Source organism: Narcine bancroftii, chromosome 2 (assembly GCF_036971445.1).
Source record: "Narcine bancroftii isolate sNarBan1 chromosome 2, sNarBan1.hap1, whole genome shotgun sequence".
Classification (NCBI taxonomy): domain Eukaryota; kingdom Metazoa; phylum Chordata; class Chondrichthyes; order Torpediniformes; family Narcinidae; genus Narcine; species Narcine bancroftii.
The window spans coordinates 49,267,711-49,291,280 of NC_091470.1; the positions used below are offsets into that span (position 1 = coordinate 49,267,711).

The 23,570-nt window shown below is 37.7% G+C and overlaps 2 protein-coding genes across 3 annotated transcripts in view; one reads left to right on the plus strand and one right to left on the minus strand.

Annotated features, from left to right (window-relative positions):
* The window catches only part of LOC138753515 (formin-like), a 395,939-nt gene extending 390,729 nt beyond the window's left edge, over positions 1-5,210 (plus strand). For both annotated transcript variants that reach the window (XM_069916623.1, XM_069916630.1), the window contains one exon: positions 868-5,210. In XM_069916623.1, coding sequence (XP_069772724.1) covers positions 868-912 — 45 coding nt within the window. In that variant the 3' untranslated portion in view covers positions 913-5,210. The remainder of the gene's footprint in view (positions 1-867) is intronic.
* Positions 5,211-5,656: 446 nt separating this feature from the next.
* Positions 5,657-23,570, minus strand: part of LOC138753517 (gremlin-1-like) — a 28,871-nt gene continuing 10,957 nt past the window's right edge. The window contains exon 2 of the mRNA XM_069916631.1: positions 5,657-8,412. Within this exon, the coding sequence (XP_069772732.1) occupies positions 7,896-8,411 (516 nt within the window). The 5' untranslated portion in view covers position 8,412 and the 3' untranslated portion in view covers positions 5,657-7,895. The remainder of the gene's footprint in view (positions 8,413-23,570) is intronic.

The following is a 23,570-nucleotide window of genomic DNA, read 5'->3' on the forward strand; positions in this document are numbered from 1 at the left end:
CAGGGCAGGATGCAAGCAGGGAAATTAGACCAGCCTGACGAACAAAAGCTACACCAGGATGAGCACAGTAGGAAGAACAAACACCTCTGTGCTGTGATGAAAGATGCAGTAGTTACTAGCAAAGAACAACAAAAATACCTTGGTCTATCCTTGAATTAGAGCTCTATGTTTTGTATATTTATTACATTAGGTAATATCAGCATATAACTTATAATTTATACCATGTGCTATTATAGTTTCAATTTTTAATGACATTATCAACCAAGTTGAAATAAATGTATTATTGTGATGTAATGCTACATCTGTTGGAAATATTGATAAATATCCAGCTGAATCTATGTGGGTGCTGTCTAAAGTACAAAACAATGATGAAACTTTGACACTAATTGATCCAAATGTTACTTCTTTCTGTTATGGTTTATGCTTTTCCGACTACATGCATTTGCCAGAGTAAAGGGGAAATCGATGGCCAGGCATTGAGAAGCTGCACATTGACAGAAACTTCATGGTGCAACCAGACATCAAGCTGAATGTGTTTTCCTACAGGCATACAAACAATTCTCCTACTTTGATAACCCCACCAATTTTACCCTTAAAATCTCCAAAGTGAAGAGTTCAATGAAATCAGTGATGTGGAAAACTTGCTTCCAATTTGCCACCATGTTCTAAAGTCGAACAAAAGATAAGAGGAGAAAAAGAACTACAGAACAATTTTTTGACTGAAGAGTTAGGATTTTAAATGTAACTGTATTTTTCCAAAATTTACTAAAAAAACTTTGTTAATTAACCTCATGTTGATTTTGGAATTTGCAAACCATTGAAATACAAAAGATATAATGACAATATCCTTTCTTCTCTTAAAAACAGAAAGAAAGACTCCGTCAAAGGGAAGCGAGTGTGGCCAGCAACTGAAGAAAACCAACCAGAGAAAGAATCTGATAATTTGATGTTTCATATGCAAACAAAATTTGGAGAGTGTTTTATTGACCAAGTTGCATATCTTTGCATTCATTATTTCCTTATGACACCAAATTAATGAGTTTTTAAAATGTGCAAAATAACATAAAAGGAGCTGTACTCATTCCAAACATCAGCAGTAATTCTTGTTTGTAAAGAAACATAAAAACTGCAAATGCTAGAATCTTGAACAGACAAAGAATGGCTGGAGGACCTCAGCAGAGGAAAAATGGTCAGTCAACATTTCGGGTCTGGATAAAGAATCCAGACTTGAAGCATAGACTGACCATTGCAACTCCTGGATGTTGGCTGACCTCCTGTGTTCCTCCAGCTATTCTTTGTCAATTCCTATTTACAGTTAGTTCACCCAGCATGTATTTTGCCTGGCAAGGGAGAGATTTAGGCACTTGGTTGAAGTTGCTTATCCTGTAGAATCAAAGTAAAGGCAGTTCTGAAAAATAAAGCTCAGTATGTGGTTCTTTGGGGAAGACAATATGAACTGAAACTGGGGTCCATTACCATCTATTTTAAATTTAACCAAAATACTGAACTATCTTGACAGCATATTAGAGTATCTTTGGCTGCAACAAATTTCAGTCACAACATAAACTTTGAGTTTCATTTGTGTACTCTGTTCAATATTTTCTGCATCTCTTTAAAACACCCCACAATCACCCTTAAACTCCATTGGCAATCTCAGCCTCCTACCCTCATCCCATAATAAATGCTTTATTGGACATTTAGAAACCTGAAAAATAAGGTAAAAATTGTAGAAGATTCAGAAGAAGGAAATATCTTGGATTCAAAACATGTTAACTTGTAGCTTTCTTTTATCTCTGCTAGGGGATCATACAAATTTAAAGACCAAACCAGAAACGATTCTTCTCTTTGCAATATTTGATGTCATTTCAAAACGTTGCTTGGTTTTAACAACTGTAGCATAGTTCTGCACCTCAATAAGACCTGGGGACTGGCAGGTTGCCAGAAGCTTTGCTACCATTCCCACCAGCGAATTTCCATTCTTTGGTGACCTGCTGTAAACTGAGCTTTGTTTGCCACTGCCATAAAAGTTTTCTCTGTGACTAAGTTTGAATAGTGTCCTCCCCCATCTCCTCTGTAGGACAGGGCTGCGTTTTATTTGCTGGCAACAATGAAATAAAAATGACATCTGTAGGGAAAGTCTAGTCAGTGCATACTTGAGAAGCACTCTAGGAATTTTGGAGAAGTCAGATTTACAGCTTTCAAAAAATTCCTGATAATTCCAGAGCAAAAATTAAAGATCTCATTACTCCCCCCCCTGCCCCCGCACCATTATATTTTTCTCTCTAAAATTTCAACATAGTTAATGACAAATTCCATCTGTGTTTTCATAATTGTCTTGCATTTACTTAAGATCTCAGTTTCCATCATATGGGAGCAAGTATAATTGACATCACCACCTTTTCAGCCTCTTCTTAACCTGTGTTCAGCTTTACTCCATTCTTCCAATAATTGTTTTGCAATTTTAGTCTTTTTTTTTCTGAACTCCTGTAATTTTGAAAGTAGCTTCAAATATATCTGCTGGGGATCAGTCTACCTCGGTTGTTGAAAGTCCGATTGTCCTCCTTGTATTATTTATAGCAGAGTCCATTGAGTCATCTACAAAGAAAATATTTTTGTGAAGAATCTCATGTGAATTGTGTTATGTGAATTGATGTTTCATTTAACAAAAAAAAATGCTGAGTCTTAATATTTACTATTCCTTTTGAGTAAAGATTATGTTTTACTGAACAGATAATTTGAATTTTTGAATTTGAAATATTTCTAATCATTTATTCAAATAGGAATTATTTTAACAAAAAAATGTTGGACAATGGTTATGAATGCTACTCACGACATTGGTTTTTTTTAGTTAAACTCCCTGATTTCTGTTCATGACGATACAGAGCACGAAAGGTTCAGTTTTAATTTTTTTCTGTGCTAAGTTAGCAGATTTTCAGGAGGATATAGTAACCGCCTTCTGTACGTTTACATTGGTAATCAGGACTGAGCTTCCACTTACTGGTGATCACATCTGGAATGTGTGGAGGCAAAGAGAGAGGATTGAAATCAACTATGTTTCCTCTCATTAACAAATATTCTGCTGCCACTTATGTCCTGGACTTAAATGGATGAATGTTAGATTGAGGAACTAAATGTATAAACTTCAAAGACAAAATTATGAATGAAGGTGTGTTGCAAAAATCTTCCCAAAATATCTCGATGGTTTTGGCAAAAATTATTTATTGTGGAAAAAGATGATGAATGCTATTTTGTTAAAGTGACACAGGAGGTGTCCTTAATCAATTTAATTATTTTTTTTCTCTAACACCAGCTATTTATTAAGGTCTTAAATATGATATGTTAATGAAATAATTTTATTGAAGTAAAAAGAAAAGAAAAGGATATTTTTAATTTTCTTTGAAAGGCTTTTCAAATGTAAAATTTTATTGTTGTTCAGCAGAACAGAAATTTAGTTCTAGCATACAGATTCATGAAAATAATAAGGATTCTCAGAACATCAGACTCTTCAGAGCAAAATGGTGGAGGCGTGGAGAAAATACCATCTTTGCTAAAACAGTTAATTATTACATTATTAAAAGATGGTAAAGAGAACACTAATAATTAAGGTAAATAATCAATATAAACTATATGATACATTTTTGATTTATTGGAGAGAACTTCATTTATATCCTGAGTAAAGCAAACTTATCTGGTGTGACATTTTTCAACTGAAAAATGTAGTGAAAATTAATATAGTTGAAACCTTAACCTCCCAACTAGATGATTCTGTAAACAATGGTAGTACTTTATTTTACAGGAATTATTCTTGAATTTATGAATAACTCAGCTTTTACATGCTCAGCTCTGTTTTTTTCCAGCAAAATGTATTGCCTTTAGATATTTCTTGTTGCATTTTAAAAATAAAATAGCATAAGAAAATGGATGGAAACTTCAAAGTAAAGAATAATGATGATAGGGTGTACGTTATATTGCACAAAACTAACATGGCTCAGCAAAGTACTAACTTTGATAACTTTATGTATATAATGTCACAGTCGATCAAATTTATAGATAACTAAAACTATGAAAATATAAAAGAAAGTCTTAATTATTTTATATGCATAATTGAAAAGAATAAGAACTACAGCATAGAAAGCAGGCGATTCAGCCCATCTAGTCTGTCCGACCATTATCTTGCTAGACCCACTGTCCTGCTTCTATTCCATAACCCTCCAGACCTCTTGCATCCATGTATCTATTCAGTTTAATCTTATGACACATTGAGCCCGCATTCACCACATCAGATGGCAGCTCAATTTGCAGATTAAACATAATTTTTTTGCTTTGACTTTCATCGGATCACAATTTTTAAAACTTCAAAGAAATAAATTTGAGTAGAAATTTAGACATTTTACATATTATGTTTAAACTTTCTGCTGAATCAATTCAGTATGCTGTTACATTTAGCTTTGATTAACTTGATCACTCTTTAGTTCTAATATGAATACATTCAACACTTAAGGATGAAAATAAAGGAAATGTGACTCCTTTTCTCTCAACCCTCTTAAAACCCCACAAATAATGTTTTTTTTAAATTATGATGTTGAAAATGCTCTGATTTTCTTTTGGACCAATGACTAGAAATTAACTGATGCAACATTGTTGTTAAGTGCCTGTATCATTAGATTAACTGTGAATGTGTGCAAGTGCCTTCTGTGAGTTTAAAAAGAACAAGTTACTATTGAAAATAAAAATTAGAGGTGCACAACAGGCCATTGAACCTGGCAGCTCAAAGGTTTGGCCAAGAATTTAATATTTAATCTTGGGGAAATTGTCGTGTTTGAAACCTATATATAAACTGAATGAGTGCATAATATAAAACTGATATAACATACTGATTTGGCCAAACTATAAAAGTCTGATGAAAAGCATTGTTTGTTAGAATTGTGCTAACAATTGAGACAAAGTTAGATAATATGTTTTAGTTGTTTTTTTTTAATTGTTAGTTCTTCTATGATAAAGAGGGCCCTGATTACAGCATAAACTCAATCTGAAGTTCCTACTTTAACCAAAATGATTTGTGTTCTAATTATTTTTCTAAAGAAAAAAAATGACAAATTAAAGTGATTAAATTGTTGATATTACACTCTCTGGAGAATGTATTCCATTGACAGTGATGACTTTATTGGCATCTCAAATTTCTTAAAATCTAATAAAAATCACTTTGTGAATGGTGTCATGATCTGATTGATGGGTCTGTGGCAACATATCTTTATGCATGAGACTCTATTAATGGATTTTTTTTAAAGACTTGTTCTGTTCATTTAACATTTTTAAATCTTTATACTTCTTGACAATTATCTTTTATCTTTTTAGAGCTGGTTTTAGAGAACAAGCATTTCATAATTGTTCATGTAAAATATTTTTTTCTGCTGGGATTACTCTTAATTTTCCTGAAGGAATCGACTGATGAATGCATGGAAATCTTTGAATTAATTGCCATGAATGCATTTAATTCAAACCCAATTATACCATGTTGTTTGAAGTATCTGCAATGAATGATGGGTTTGAGTCATCAATTCAGTGCATTTTATGATGAAAAGAAACCACAGGAGAGAGCAATGCATTAAAATCACAGCAAGGAGCAAAATCCTAGTGGGAATAAACTGGCGCACAGTGCTTAGGAAGGTAGTTTTTATTTGTGTCCTAACAGTTAACATGGCACGTAAAATGCTTGGAATGAAATCTGATTCTGATTAATTACAATATATTTTATGATTTTTTTTTCACTTGCAATATGTGGATCAGGAAGTGAAGATAAGCTAGCTCAACAAAAATAAATCTGCAGTACATGTAGCAAAAGGAGTACAAATATTATAATGCACAAGTAAGCATAAATACATTCAGTGCTCATTGTTTAATATTATTGAGTCAAACTAATTAAGTACTACTACAGATGCCTGGCTATAACAAAGCAGAATTCTCATGCTTATACTATACAGAAGAAGATCACCATGATCATTTGGCTGTAATTGTGTGATATGTTGCTGATGTGTAAAAGCTGTAAAACTTGGCAATAGAAGAAGAATGCATTTGTTGCTCCCATTTCTTTCATGCTTTGACACTCCCTAAGAGAATGGGAAAGAAATCAATTGGTTCCTTTCCTTTTCAGCCTTAATAAAACTTCCTATTGTAATTTAAGCGGATATTTTCAAATGCTTCAAATCCAGGTTCCATGCAGTTCATTAAATTTGACTAGTGTCATTTAAAATTTCTGAACTCAATATTATTTTCATGAAATTTAGAAATCAGATTTGATAGCCTTGATCTGATGTGAAAATTTAATAAGAAAAGTCCATCATTCTGCTGTGATATTTTGTAATGAATTATGGATTATTTCAAACTTTTATTCCAAAGTGAAGATCATTCTACCATTAACAAAATAAATACCCATGTGATGAATAAATCTTTTTGTTCATGTATCATTCTCATTTGCTGACCCATCTTTCCTAATTCTTTCCCTGCACTTTTTAGACCATGCACCAAAGTACCATTGAGAAAATACAAGCAGCTCCTAAACATGATTTTTTTTTTCAGCATGAGAATGGTCCAAAGCCAATTCTCATTCATTCTTCTTTATAGTAATTTGGACAAAATGAGATGTCGTAACCTATATCCCACCAATTTGTGCCACTGTGCAATGATGCTCCATCACAGTGCTATTTGTTCAAACCAACAATTTAACACTTAGCAGCAGTAACTGAAATAAACATACAATATATATATTTTACTGTAAAAAGCAGCAAGTATAATACATACTTAAAGGCATTAAATTAAAAGCCAAAATATTGTTGTTTTAATCATAGTTACCAATTTGTTCTTTCTTTGGTCTGCACAAGATATTTCAAGCATGTCAAAAAAATAACCACAGGGAGATCATAACGGATCATGAATGGCATACGAGAGTTGATTTGTGCATCAATCACAAATGCAGTAACATGCAGTGGCAGTAAAAGTAACATTCAAACAGTCTGATTTCAATTCCTGACAACAGAATAAAACTCAGGTGGTCAGACCTTCCATTTTCTAACATCAGGGTGGTGAGCATGTTAATTATTCCCAGGGTGTATATCAGACTCATTCTCTTACACAATCTGCCCTTTCAAAAGCCTTATTATTGTTTTTCTTTGCATATATCAAGTTGAATACTTAATATATCTAACTTAAAAACAAAATGCTGGAAAAGCTCAGTAGGTCCACCCGTGTCTTTTTTGTAGTAAAGTCAAAGATACATCACCAATGTATCTATGTATCTTTACCTTTGTTACATAAAGGACACGGTTAGACTTGCTGAGCTTCTCCAGCATTTTGTATTTTTAACCACGGGGGTCAACAGAATTTTGTGATTTACTTCTTAATGATTGGTTTACCAATTTTTTCTGTACTTTCATTTTTAAGTAGATTACAAAGTTGATGACTAGATTTTTTTTATTAGTTCAAATAGATTTGAAAGTCAAGATTCTCAAGATGAATTGTATATGATGATTTTAATTACTGTTCAGTAAATCTTAAATCTTATGAATGTCAGAATTCTCCTTTTTGATCAACTTTGTAGTATTATGGGCAAAATTATGTTGAATATAATCTCACACAATGAAACTGATATTATTAAATACCCATAACATTCTGAACAAGAGCTTTGAAATAATTAGTTAAATATTCATATCCTTCTCTCTGACTATTCACACTCCACACAGTGGAAATTATCTACTTGGGGTTTGGATCTGAATCCAAGTCCTTGAACAAATAAAGGCAATGGAGGATACAAACATAGTTAAATGTATATGTCCCAGAGTTGTGACTGCGGTAAAATAATGTTACAGATGTTGAGTTATGATGGTGGCATTCTTGTTGCTTTAGTTGAGATCAATGGAAATACAGCGACACTGTTTAACTCTCTGGATTCTTTTCTTCTTAAATGGCGGCTGTAAGTCAGGGCAATTGAGGGTGACTGTCATGGTGGTAAATCTTTTAGGCTTACAGAAGGAACAGGACTGGAATGAGCCCTCCTCCTTGCGGACATGCCTTGGTATGTAAAAAGAATTGCATTGGCCATAGCAGAACCTATTGATGATAATGCGGCTGTTGCAGCCTTCCTCGTGGATAGTTTGTTTAAGGGGCTGTGTTTTGCACCAGTCCCGTTTCAGATACTTTCTCTCAGTGACATGAAGAGCTTCATGACTTGACTCCAAGACCTCATCCACATTACTCCGGTTCCCAGCCTGCTCTGAGTTGTTTGGCTGCCCTTTGTCTGGAGAAGGGATTGCCCCTTGGGAGATACGATTCCTCTTCTTCCCAGCTCCCTCACTGGTACATAGCAGGAAACACCACAGCAACAGAAAGATGCAAAGCATACACAGAGTTCGGGTCATCCTAGGAAAAGAGAGCAAAAGGATTTAATGATATATCAATTTTATATATTTATTAGTTTTTTAACAAAATAATTTTGAGATGGTTAACCACACATAGGTCTTCAGGGAGAGTTGCATCTCAAGATTTAAGATGAAGTTTCTGTTTAACGTTATGTACATAAAATACACAAATGTTTTGTTTTTAAAAAGAGGTATTGCCAAATATAACACTCCTATCAAGACAAGAGAGTCCCTGTGGATCCTTTTGCCTCTTCTGATGGAAATACCTCATTAAAAATACTTAAGGTTGTGTTATGGAATGGGTTAATAAAATTATGATAAAACATATCTTTAAAAAGTATGGATTGTGGGGGTTTAGTTTAGGTACACTTCACAAACAAACATTAACATTTCACAAAAGACATCTCATTTGAAATGCAAGAGCTATGCCAAGGCAGAGACTCCATGTCTACAGTGACTTTGAAGATTGCCTTTGAAGACTTCACAAGTAGGTGTTAATTGGACTGATGTTGTGGAATTGAAATTGTCTATTGTCTTTAAAGATGTCCAGGCTCAAAAACTGATTAATCTTTTGCCTGTGCCAGCAATCCAAGTTTGCTAAAAAAGACATGCTATTCTCTTTGGAGAGAGTTTCAGTTTACAGCAGGAAGAGGTTTTTGAAACTGCAAGTTTTGGAGGCCTGCTATAAGACCCCATTTGAAGATGAGTTTTGAGTTCAGCCTATTCTAAACCCTTGTAGTCAATTACAAGAGGATTTCTCCTGAAATAGGGGATAAAGAAGAACTCTTTGGGATAACCTGGAAAGAAGAGGTCATCTTTTGGAAAACCCATGAGGGGGAAAGTTTCTTCAGCAAGACACTGAAGTGGCTGATTGAAGGAGATCAGTTTGTGTGTATCCAATGAACAACTGTCTCTCACTCGCTTTGAAACCAACAAAGACCTTACTTTGCAGTAACAATTTGAGTTAAAGCACCAGAGCCTGGTGGAGATCATAAATGTTAAATTCTGTGCACAGAATGAAAAATTGCCTGATACTAGTGCACTTGGAGAAGTGTAAAGTGAATGATTGGATAGTAAAACAAAGAACTTTTTTGAACACATACACATTCACTTAGAATTAGAAGGGGGTTAAGATAATAGTAATAATTTAAATGCAATGGAGTTCACAGTTGTTAGTGTTTAGACTATTGGTTTTTGAGGTGTGTATTAAACTCTGAAATACACTAAACAGTTCTCATTGACCACTCCCGGCCTGGGGCTCGGCTGCCAATGATCGGGCTGTGCGGGCTGCCGGGGTTTGCCTGGCGACGGCGGCCTGTGTTCGGTGCTCGGGCAGCGGTTCGGGCAGGCCCGGTCTCGGCTGGCTGTCTCTCCCCGCGATTCAGCCGTTACCTCAGGCAGACTCAGGCAGGACCTCGGGCCCCCCGGGCGGCAGCAGGTCCTCGGGCCTCCGGCGGCGGCAAAAGAGTCCCTGTCACCATTTCATCTGATGCAAGGATCAACAAAGAGATAGACAAGGCAAATAGCGCCTTTGGAAGACTACACAAAAGAGTCTGGAAAAACAACCACCTGAAGAAGCACACAAAGATCAGCACGTACAGAGCCATTGTTATACCCACGCTCCTGTTTGGCTCCGAATCATGGGTCCTCTACCGGCATCACCTACGGCTCCTAGAACGCTTCCATCAGCACTGTCTCCGCTCTATCCTCAACATTCATTGGAATTACTTCATCGCCAACATCGAAGTACTCGAGCTGGCAGAGTCCGCAAGCATCAAATCCACGCTGCTGAAGACCCAACTGCGCTGGGTGGGTCACGTCTCCAGAATGGAGGACCATCGCCTTCCCAAGATCGTGTTCTATGGCGAGCTCTCCACTGGCCACCGAGACAGAGGTGCACCAAAGAAGAGGTACAAGGACTGCCTAAAGAAAGCTCTTGGTGCCTGCCACATTGACCACCGCCAGTGGGCTGATCTCGCCTCCAACCATGCATCTTGGTGCCTCACAGTTCGGCGGGCAGCAACCTCTTTTGAAGAAGACCGCAGAGCCCACCTCACTGACAAAAGACAAAGGAGGAAAAAACCAACACCCAACCCCAACCCACCAATTTTCCCTTGCAACCGCTGCAGCCGTGTCTGCCTGTCCCACATCGGACTTGTCAGTCACCAACGAGCCTGCGGCAGACATGGACATTACCCCTCCATAAATCTTCATCCGTGAAGCCAAGCCAAAGAATAATTTAAATACTGATATTATTATGTTTGAGAAAATTTAAAACATTTTTGTTGAAGTAGCCATTGTTTTGGTGAAGTTCTGTGGCTGCTGGATTTTGGACTCCTCTGGGCTCGTAACAGTTGCCTGTATCATTTTGCATCAAAGATACAGGACAAAGCAATTTGCAAAATACATTGTGACCTACTATTTCCAAATGCACACAGTTGTGTGAATTATGGCATTTGATACGATAGTGACCTTCAAACAAAAGAAAATGATCTCCCTGGCATTTTTACTAACAATCGGTCAATTGAGATAGATCTGAATTATTTATTCTCATCCAACAACATTATTGTAATGTTTTATGTATATTATATATCTTCTTCTTTGGCTTGGCTTCGCGGACGAAGATTTATGGAGGGGGTAAAAGTCCACGTCAGCTGCAGGCTCGTTTGTGGCTGACAAGTCCGATGCGGGACAGGCAGACACGGTTGCAGCGGTTGCAGGGGAAAATTGGTTGGTTGGGGTTGGGTGTTGGGTTTTTCCTCCTTTGCCTTTTGTCAGTGAGGTAGGCTCTGCGGTCTTCTTCAAAGGAGGTTGCTGCCCGCCAAACTGTGAACGTCGAACATATTATATATAAAATGATAGCAATTGGTTTATACCCATTTTGACTGAGAAATGTGCTCAAATGAGCTCAAAGTTCCTTTTATTATCACATAATAATACATTAAAAATGTGATCTACATGATATACTTCAACTTTTGTTTGTGTTAAGGTGAAAAGAGTCACCATCAGTTATGGTTGGTGCCCCTAACAATAGGAGAAAAAGACACAAAAGAGTCCATTCAGAGACACTGAGTGTCTCCAGCATTCCTGAAACCTCTGCCATCTCACAGACTCTTATTCCAACCCCACTGACCACTCAAGCTCTGATATAATCACATCAAAGAAGAGCAACTCCCCAGCTTGAAATCTCTGCTGCATTTCTGGAGCAGCCCAAATTTATCTCAAGGCAAAGGAAAAGCATCAGGCAGAGATTGTTACATGGATGGTAAAATCCACCCTTGGGTCCAGAAAATACTGTTTCCTTCATTTTACTTCAGACACAGCAACTGCTAGGCAATCCAGAGCATATCAAATCTGGCAACTTTAGCATGTTATTACAGCCTCAGCAACACGTGTTCAAATCCAGTGCTGTGTTTAAGAAATTTATACATTTTCCCCATGTCTGCAAAGGTTTCCTCTGGCTGTTCTGGTTTCTTCCCACCCTTTAAAACTTACAGTAAAATTTGGGTGGCATGGGCTCATGGGCCAGAAGGGCCTACAGTGCTGTATGTTCAAATTAAATTAAATCCAATTCAGTCAGAAGTGTTTACACATTCAAAATGCTGGGGGATCTCAGCAGGTCAGGCAGCATCCATAGAAGGCAAAAGATAGTGTTGCGAGTCCAGAGGACCCCAAAACCCTGCAGCAATAGAAATTCACCAAGACAAATGGTTACTTAAAAGTTGCTTTTAATTTTCTTTAAACATAAAAACAAGATCAAACTTTAATTTATTACTATTAACTTAACCTAACAACCCCCTTCTAATTCTAAGAGCACGTGTATGTAACATGTATATGTTCAGGGAAGTTCTTTGATACACAGTCCCATCTCACTTCCCACTCCTCCAAATTCACCCAGTATCAGGCAATTCTTATACTGTGCACAGAATTTAACATTAATGAATTTTCACCAGGTTCTGCGGCTTGTCAGGAAGGTTCTCTTTGGTTTCAGAGAGAGATATTTGTTGCTCGTTGGACACACACAAACTGATTCCCTCCGATCAGCCACTCCAGTGTCTTGCTGAAGAAACTTGGCCCCATCCAGGGTTTTCAAAATTATATCCTTTTCTTCCAGGTCACCACGGAGTTCCTTATTTCAGGAGAGAAACCCTCTAACCAGCCATTTCCTCTTGTAAGGATAAAGGTTTTAAACAGGCTGAACTCAGAACTCACAACCCATGTTCAAAATGGGGTTTTCAATAAGCCTGCCAGCTTGCCATGTTGCAGCCTCCTCAAAGCTACTGCAGAAATGTCAAATTGAATTTTCTCTCTCGCTGCAAAATCACACGAGTCCTCTTAGAACAGCAAACTGCAACCAGACAGATTGCTGGCACCAGAATCGGTTTCTGCCTGGGCATCTGTTGCTTTAAAGACAATGGTCCATTTACTCCACAACATCAGTCCAATTAACACCTACTTGTGAAGTCTCCATAGGCATTCTTCAAAGTTTCTGTAAAGTCAGCGTGGATATGAAGTCTCTCTTTCAGCAAAGCTCTTGCATTTTAAATTCATTTTGTGAAATGATGATGTCTGTTTTTGAAATGACCTACATTAAACTCCCACTCTCCATCTCTTTAAAGACATGTATATATAAAATATAACCCTTAACAATAGTCAATGTTTTGAGAAAGTAATGGGCAGACACTGAATGATAAAGGGAGAGGAGCATTGGTAGGGAGGTGATAGGTGAATAGAGGTGAGAGGAAATGGCAAAAAAATAAATCAAAGAGGTGATGGAAGTAATGTGCAGAGGACTGAGGTAAACACAGTCTGATAGGCAGAAATAAGGGAAGGAGTGGGCAGGTAGAGAGGGTGGGGAGGGAATATAGAGAGAAGGAATGGGGCCAGAGTTAGAAAGTGACAAAACCAGAAATTGGAGAAGTCGATGTTGATACTGTTTGGTTGTAAGACTGCAAAGCTGGAAATTTAGGTATATTTCCTCCTATTTGTGAGTGTTCTCAACCTAGTTGGACAGTAGGCGATTGAACACTTTCCATTTTCATTCCAACATGCTTGTCAAACACCTGTTTCAGATGGCCACCAAGAATATCTAAATACTGGCCCAACCACCTTCAGTTGATTGGAAATAACTATCAAATTGGCCATTTCTTTAAGGTGACCACCTTCATGTGTGAAGTGACAGTATCAGGCTATGCATGGAACCAAAGTACCAAGTGCTGCTTGTACTGAGGTCCTACCATTAGTTGGACATTGTTCCAGCACCTATCTTTCATGGAAATGTTATTCCAGGAAAACAACTTTGACCACAGGCAGTTGTCAGCACAGAACTTCTACAAACATTGAGGGACAAGGCTTCAATGGATACCATGGGGTAGTTCCCTTAGCAAACTGTCCAGACATCTGGTGGAATGACTCATCGCCAGAACTCACTAATAAGCACCAGGACCTGGCCTGGACAAAAGTGAGAGGAGCCCTCCAGGTCAGATCCTTCCTGTGCTGATAGAACATCATCCCTAGTGCACATTGCCCTTGAGCTGTGATGGGGGGGAGACAAATGCCCAACTCTTTGCACTTGATTGATTTGCTAAGAGTGACTGAAGATGGATGGGCTAGTGAAGGGCCTTTGTCACAATTCATTCCAAGAACGGCATAACAAAGGACTCTGATTTACTGGGATGCACTCAGAGGTAGACATCCAGAGCTCAGTGAAAGATGCTCTTCGGCCTGCCCAAAACGTGTTAGTCTTCCATGCACACTCAGTGAGGGAATACTGTCCAGTGGCGCATTCCTGGTTGCAGGAATGTGCTGAGAGGCACCAGAAGCTGGGCGCAGCCAAGTCCAGAACGCTGTGAGGAAGGACCTTCCACGACCTGGCACTGAGGTGGGAATGTTCCTCCAACCACACATTAGTACTAGAAATGTTTAACGCTATCAAACTGAATGTCCAAACAAATATGACCCAATGAAGATTAAGGCTTTGCACTGCTTTCCTTTGTGCACATACGAATATGACACCCTGAATGTGAAGAGACCTTGAATGTGCCATTTAAATCTTCACGATGCAATGGACATTGGGGTTGGGGTTAGGGTTCCACCCTCCTATCCTAACCGTTGTCCAGCGGGACGAAGCTCCACGCTTTCGCTAAGCCCGAAGCAGGCAACAATTCGGAATATCATCTAAACACCCGTCAAGCTCATTCATTTATTTTAATTAAAACTCTCAAGTAATTTCTAACATGAAAGTAAACCAAACACTGCCGGTGGCAATACATCCGACCGACTCCCCGTGCACCCGCTCGTCCGCCCCGGGCGCGTCCTCTGACGGACGGGCCAAGCAGACGAGCCGCCCCTCCACCACGTCCATGAGTAGCTGATGGTCGGAACTTCCCTTCCCCGCCACTGGCGGCCAGTCCGGTGCGATCGTGCAAGTCGGAGTCGTTTCTTTTACAAATATCTGTTAGACGGCTTGGTTAAACCACGATCTCTATTAAAAGGACCAGGTTAAAAAGAAGGCGACGGATCCTCGTCAACCAATTTCGCTCTTTTCCAGGTCTGTTCATTTATTTGTGAAATATACTCTGTCGGTCCTTAATTTTCCCTTATTCCAATTTACCGTCTTGCTTTTATTTTTTTTTCATTGTAATTGTTTTACTTCTTTCTGCTCCTGCAACCAATTTTATAATCCCAGTGTAAGCCTTTAAGAATACTATTGCTTTATTATATACTGTTAAGCTTTATGTAGTTAAATTAAAGTTTGTCCAAAAAAATATTAAACTCGTGGACAGAAGGTAATAATACTCGTTTTAATCCATTTAAACCACTTGCTGAACATAAGCCTCGTCGATTCTCTTCAATGCCTGTCCTGTTGATACAGAGTTGGGGAAGTCCTGAGCTATTCCTGCCACTCACCTTGTAGGTGTTACACACTGGAACTGGTGGTGGGAGGCAACTGTTCCAAGTCTTGGATGCAGGACAGATTGAGTCTCCTACTTTGCATTCTGTGAACTCTAGCCAAATGGAGATCATTTTATTTGCAATCATAATTTGGGTGTTTGAAAGGTTTACTTGTCACATTTTAAAGTCCAAAGCACTTTCCATGTGATACTTTAAACTTGAGACTTTTAAACAAGGTGTCTTCCTTTTGCCAATTGTACGTTCTATTCATGATGCAGCAAAAGGGTCAATTAATTTGTTTTTTAAAAATTGTAAATTAATTGTGATTAGTTTAATTGCTTTACAGATGATAGTAGTTTTTAACTATTCAAACTTTTTTTAAAAAGTCACTTTAAAAAAGCAGCTCAGTGAGCACAAGACTATAACAGTGCCCGCTGACCCGGGTTGGAATCTAGCACTGTCTGTAAGGAATTTGTACATTCTCCCCATGTCTGCGTGGGCTTTCCCTGGGTTCTCCAGTTTCCTCCCATCTTTCAAAAAGATACGGGGACTGTAGGTTAATTAGGGTATTTGGGGGACACAGACTTGTGCCTGTTACCATGCTGTACACCTAATTTTTTTAAAAATGAAAGTTTAATCTAGTTTTGTGCTGTAGGTCTTCTTTTTGCTTCTCTCTGCTTATTTTTTTCCTGGTATTTTACTCTATCATCTTTATTCATATTTTCTGCTTTCATTCAAAGTAAAATTTATGTGACTAATGATCACAGCATTTTTACTTTTGTTCTTGCACCCAGTTATGTGATAAAATGTTAGGCAGAGAACTGCTGTACAAAATATGAACAAATTATAATTCATTAGAGTTTTAAATGTCACAGTCATAATTTTGCAAATCATGGAAATGCCCCATGCTTTATTCAGTGATTAAATCTTTTTCTATTTTTCATTCCTTCATTGTTATTTTCCAGAATGATTTGCATGATCCTCTCTCCTTGACGAACTGATCTACAAGGTGTTTTAATACCTGGGTACATGACCTGACTTTAAAAATTGCCACTACAAAACAAAATAAATCCATAAACAAGAAGGATCTAATCTAAAAATTCATTTTCTCTCTTAATCTTAGTTTTGACATTAAGTAAATTAGATTTGACAAAAATATTACCTCAGTTTCATTTGATGTTATGTCCAATAGGAATCTGGTGCACAATCAAACCTGGTTTAGAAACTGCTGAACTAAATCTTTGGAAAGTGTCAATTCTCTTCCCTTGCTTTCCAAATGTTTACATTGTAAATGGTTAGAGAACTATTTTCATCCTTAAATTCAGTCTTAATCTCTGGAACATGGGTGTCATGTTTCAAGCCAATTTGGACACTCATTGTAAACATGGTTCTGCTTGGCTGAAACTGTAACTAACACGCAAAATAAATTGAGCCCAGAATGATTGAAAATTGCTGTTTACAATGTAAATGTCCAGATCTCCCAAATTTATGGGTTCATGATTATGCAAAGGAAAAATGCTGAAGTGGTTTCCCATTGCCTTCTTCAGTTGCAGTGTCCATACTAGTCGGTTATGACAGGTAAACCTGGCCATTGATCAGCAGATTCATCTGCCCAGCATTTTTAGTTTTACAACCATAAATTCCAACGTAGAATCTGCTTATAAAAATCATCCACCATCTGCAATCCATGACTTCATGCACCCTGATTGGGAGGCTAAACAGGTACTACACCTTGCCCAAGGGTGACCTGTAGACTATCAGACAGAAGGATCGCCTTACACTTCCTTTTGCTGAGCAATTGCGCAGCTCCAACACCAGCAAATATTCCTTCAGGCTAAATGGAAAATATTTGGGGAATCATTTGCTCATTTGTCTTAAAATTGTAAAAGATACCCTTCAAACAAACTAGCTGCAATTTTGCAAATATGGTAATCATTGGGTAATGCTTGCAACAAGGAAATATTTTTACTTCCAATTGGTTGGTTAAAGTATGACCCAGAAGGTTTGGCCGCTATAATCATATTTACATACTTTCAAATGACTGAGAAAAACTTTAGTGATCCTTTACTTTCACGTGTAATTATTTAATTTGATTGTACAGAATAGAATTAGAAGTAACTGCACTGATTCTCTCAAAGGATTAAAGCCAGAGTTGACCGATGACTAGAAATAGACCCTTTTGTTGGTCTACACATTCCTATTTGCCTGCATGAGGTCCATATTCTATGTCTTTCCTATTCTGATGCTTGTCTAATTGTCTCTTCATTGCACCTGATTCTACTACTTCCTCTAGCAGTGAATTCCAGATATCAACCACTCTCTGCAGTTTTTCAAAAAAATCCACTTTCAAATCTCTTTTAACTGTCCTTCCACACATTTCAGACCTATGCCTCATCTGTTTGATACCTCTACAACAGAAAAAAGAATCTGATTGTTTACCCTATCTATACCACTCATGATTCCTTTACTTCTAACAGGTTACTGCTCAGTATTGTTCACTCAAGCGAAAACAAAGCTAGATTATATAATTTTTCCCCTTAACTGAATTCCTCCAAACTCAGCAACTCCATACTGGTGAATCTCCTCTGAACTTACTCCAATGCAACTATTCCTGGTTTTCTGATGAATCTGTCTCATTACAATAAAAAAAAAGAAATGTAAACAGGAGCAGATCACTCAGCCCCTTGAGAGTGCCACCATTCAACAGGATCACGGCTAATCTAATTTTCCTCAAGTACATTTGGAACATAGGAACATAGGAAGTAGGAACAGGAGTAGGCCAAAAATGGCCCATCGAGCCTGCTCCGCCATTCAATACGATCATGGCTGATCTAATTTATGACCTAACTCCACCTACCTCCTTTCTCCCCATATCCCCTAATTCCTCTATCATGTAAAAATTTATCTAACCAAATTTTAAATATGTTTAATGAGGCAGCCTCAACCACTTCCCTGGTTAGAGAATTCCAAACATTCACTAGTCTCTGGGAAAAACTATTTTTCCTCATCTCTATCCTAAATCTACTCCCCCGAATCTTGAATCTTGTCCTTTCGTTTTAGTTTCCCTGGCCAGCTCAAAAAACCTTCCTACATCTATCCTATCCATACCCTTCATAATCCTATATGTTTCTATAAGATCTCCTCTCATTCTTCTGAACTCGAGTGAATACAATCCTAGACGATTTAATCTTTCATCATAAGTCAACCCCTTCATCCCAGGGATCAACCTAGTAAACCTCCTCCGGACCGTCTCCAAAGCCAGTATATCCTTCTTCAAATATGGAGACCAGAACTGGACACAGTACTCCAGGTGCAGTCTCACCAGTACCTTATACAGTTGCAACATTACTTCCCTACTCCTGAATTCAATTCCTCTAGCGATGAAGGCCAACATTCCATTTGCCTTCTTAATAACCTGCTGCACCTGCAACCTAACTTTTTGCGATTCATGCACAAGCACTCCCAAGTCCCTCTGCACAACAGCATGCTGTAGTTTTTCACCCTTTAAATAATATTCAGCTCTTTTATTTTTTTTTTTGCCTCTCCAAATACCTATAACCCTTGAACCCTTTACTGACTAGAAATCTATTTATTTGTGTCTTAATTATATTCAAGTAGTCTGCCCCCACCTCTGCCTAGAATTGCAAAATCTCAACACTCCTGAGATAAAACATTCTCTTACCATTTACTCCGTCCAGCCTCCTGAGAATCTGAAATGATACAATAAAATAGCCTCCCATTCCTCTAAACTCCATTGTGTAGAGTTCAATCTGTTTAGCCTTTCTTCATGGTACCTACCTGGGATTATCCTTGTGAATATTCTCTTAACTGCCTCCAATAAAACCTCTCTCCTTAAATAGAGGAACCAAATTTATTTCCAGTACTCTGGATATGATGTACCTGGTACTTGTTACAGTTGTGGTAAGGCTTTCCTGTTTTTATTCTTCAACCCACATGAAATAAGCGCTAACAATCCATTATCCTCCTATTATCTGCTAGCTTTCTGTGTTTCATGTCCAAGGAGCCCTAAATCACTCTGTGCTCCAAGTTTCTGCAATTTTCTATTCAAAATTAACATCATATTTTCTATTTACACCTGTATTGTTGAACTATAGGAATCATCTTGGCTAAAGGCTATATTTAGGGAGCCATGACAATTTGACACAACTGAGTGATTTAGTGGGACAGAGAGTAATTAAAAACCATCTATATCTGGAGTCATGTTTGGACTAGGCCAAGTGATGACAGCAGAATTTCTAATGTAATATATATATATATTATTGAACCAGAGATTAACTCTAGATTTATTACATAAAATTTTGTTATTTAATTTGAATTGGCCAACTGCCAATGGTAAGATTTGAGTGAGTGTTATCCATCTGTTTTGATGATGTTAAAAATTCCCTGTCTATAAAATTAAACACATAAATGCTGGAAATACTCCAAAGGGCATACAGCATCAATGGAAAGAACTGATAATCCTTCACTGGATCTGGGAAAAGCTAGATAAAAGAAGTTTATAAGACACAGGGGTAAGTGGGAAGGGAGGAGAAAACTAAAGGGAGGTCTGTAATAATTTGGAGGTGAGGAATGATTAAATGATAAAAATGGATGATGCTTCAAGATAATCAAAGTCTGAATGTCAAAGGAATGTCAAAGGAGAGGTGAGTAGGAGTAATGAGGAAATGGCCGAAGCTTTGAACAAATATTTTGTGTCAGTCTTCATGGTGGAAGACATGTCCAACATGCCAAAGAGTGGTGATGGGGAGGTGAGGGCCTCAATAAAATAATTGATACAAAAGATATAGTGATGAGCAAACTAATGGGACTGAAAGCGGACAAATCCCTTGGTCCTGATGGGATGCATCTCAGGGTACAGAGGGAAATGGCGGGAGTTATTGTTGATGAGTTGGTATTATTTACTAAAATCCTCTGGATTTTGGGTGAGTCCTGGCAGATTGGAAGACAACAAATGTCACACCACTTTTTAAAAAGGGATGTAGGCAGAAGACGGATAACTATCAGTCAGTTAGCTTAACGTCTGTAGTCGGGGGAAATGCTTGAAGCTGTCATTAAGGATGAAATAATGAGACATTTAGAATGAAGGGGTTCCATCAGACAGATGCAGCATGGATTCAGAAAAGGCAGATCTTGTTTGACAAACTTTCTGGATTTCTTTGAGGATAGAATGGGTGTGGTAGATGGAGGGAAACAGATTGATGTTGTATATTTGGATTTACAGGAGTTTGATAAGGTGCCACACAAGAGACTTAACAGTAAGATACGGATGAATGGAGTTGTGGGAAGTATATTGGCATGGATTGAGGATTGGTTAATTGACAAAAGGCAGAGAGTCAGGATAAATGGGTGTTTTTCTGATTGGCAGACAGTGGTAAGTGGGGGGCTGCAGGGGGTTGCTGCTGGGCCCGCAGCTGTTCACTATTTACATTGATGAATTGGAAGATGGGACAGAGTGTAGCGTGGCCAAGTTTGTGGATGATACTAAATTGAGTGAAAAAGAGGATGTGGAGAGGCTGCAGAAGGATGTATTTATGTTAGGTGAGTGGGAAAAGGTCTGGCAGATGGAGTACAATGTTAGTAAATATGAGGTCATCCACTTTGGTAGGAAAAATAGAAGAGCAGATTATTATTTAAATGGTGAAAAACTGCAGCATGCTGTAGTGCAGGAGGACTTGGAAGTGCTTGTGCATGAATCGCAAAAAGTTGGGTTGAAGGTGCAACAGGCTATTAGGAAGGCAAATGGAATATTGGCCTTCATCGCTAGAGCAATTAAATTTAAGAGCAGGGAGGTCATGCTGCAATTATACAAAGTACTGGTGAGGCTGCACCTTGAGTACTATGCACAGTTCTGGTCTCCATACTTGAGGAAGGATATATTGGCCTTTGAGGCAGTTCAGAGGAGGTTCACCAGGTTGATCCTGGAGATGAAGGGGGTTGACCTACAAGGAGAGACAAAATTGTCTGGGATTATACTCACTCAAATTCAGAAGAATGAGAGGAGATCTTATAGAAACATATAAAATTATGAAAGGGATAGATAAGCTAGAGGCAGGAAAATTGTTTTCACTGGTAGGTGAGACCAGAACTAAGACACACAGCCTCAAGATTCAGGGGAGTAGATTTAAGACGGAGATGAGAGTACTGAATCTGTGGAATTCTCTACCTAGGGGAATTGGTTGAGACTACTTCATTAAACATATTTTGAGGTTCAGTTAGATAGATTTTTACATAAAAAAGAAATTCAGGGATATGGAGAAAAGGGAGGTGGGTGGAGATGAGTCAATGATCAGATCAGCCATGATCTTATTGAATGGCAGAGCAGGCTCGATGGGCCAGATGGCCGACTCCTGCTCCTGTTTCTTATGTTCTTAATCAAATTAACATTCTCATGAAAATTTGCCATTAAAAATACATAACTGCTTTTGTTGTGTTTAAGAGGCCTACTTCTTTTTATGTTAATTTATTTTTGGAGACAAAATCCTATTATGGCTAGAAATAAATGTGATTATTGAAAAAGTAACACTGTATTTCTTTGTAAATATATCCCTGTCTTAGAATGAATTCAAAGAATTTACTTTAATTCTACTCAGTTACTTAACTGTCAATAAATACAGGAAAAATAGGAATGACTTACAAATTTCTGGTATTATATATGACTCAAACTTATTAGCAAACTATATAAAAGTAATATTTTTTTCCTATTCTTTATCAAAATAAATTGTCTTGGCTAAATAATACAAGCTCTTCCTCTCTGATGGATTTATACACAACAAAACAGATAAATGAAGTCACTGGATAATCAGGCTCCTCCTCCTATTTCTCCTCCCACATTGGCAGTACTTTTAAACCTCTATTCAGTTTGTCTGGCCACTCCACCAATGACCATTCGTTGAATCAAGAAGGGCTTCCTGATTTCAGGCCCCTTGTATCTGATATAAAACATCACAGATGATGGGAAATGCTTTGCGAGTTTAACAAAATTCTTTTAGTAATTTTGCATTTTAAACATAAAGAATTAAAACACTTTTACAATCTTCAAATAAAGATTTATAACATCTGCAGAGTAATAATTTCATCCTTAGCTGAATCTTGTTAAAATTAAGAAAAATACAATTTTTTGGTTTCCCTTGGAGATTGGGGATCATTTACTGCAATTTAGTGATGAATTGGTGAAGGGAGGGTCACCTTCTATAGATTAAAATATGAAAACAAATTTAGATGTGGTCAGCGCAACCCTGTTGCAGTGCCAGGAAGTTGAGTTTGAATCTAGTGCTGCCTGTAAAGGTTCATAGTGTGTGTGTGTGTGTGTGTGTGTGTGTGTGTGTGTGTGTGTGTGTGTGTGTGTGTGTGTGTGTGTGTGTGTGTGTGTGTGTGTGTGTGTGTGTGTCTGTGTGTGTGTGTGTGTGTGTGTGTTGGGGAGGGTGGGGGGGGGGGTTCCTCTAGGTGCTCAGATTTCGTCCCACCTTTTAAAAATGTATGGAGGTTGGTTAATTGGGGTATTTGGGTAGAATGGGTTCATAGGCTGGAAGGGCCTTTTTTTGGGCTGTATGTCTAAATTTAACATTTAAATTTAACCATAACAATAATTTTAGATAAGAAGAGAAGAAAATGAAGCAAAATGTTTTGGTTATTATGGCACTAAAATTTAAGGAGTAATTTTAGGATTTAACACTCTGATATAGTTTGGATTGTTCATTCTGTTTAGTGATTTTTGAAAGTGATGACCATGGACGTTTAATTGGTAATGCTTTCTGTAGAATTAAATCAATGTTTCCAATGCAAGTTATATTTCCATACTATGAACTATTTCAGGAGTTATAACTAATTTACTGTAATATTTTAATAAAAGCTCATGTGAATGGGTGAAGGATTTCTATTCCACACATTTGGAGAGACCTCGGTGTGAAAACTGCCTGAGGCAGTGCATGCATTTATTGCCCCCTTGAGCTCTGATTGATTTCAATTGGAGACACAATCCAGATGTGTTAGAAAAAAAATTATTCTCTTGAACTACTTATTGTTTTCAATTACATATCATATGAACTGAAGTAAATCACAAAATTCTGTAGATACCATGATGTATCGTTGCCTTTGCTACATTAAGGACACTGTTTGAGCTGCTGAGCTTCTCCAGCATTTTGTATCATAGGAACTGGGTCTGTACAAAAAAGTCTGAATGAAGGATATTACCAGCCCATATTAGACTTTCATTGGCGGAACTACCGTTTGATGTATTGAAAGATA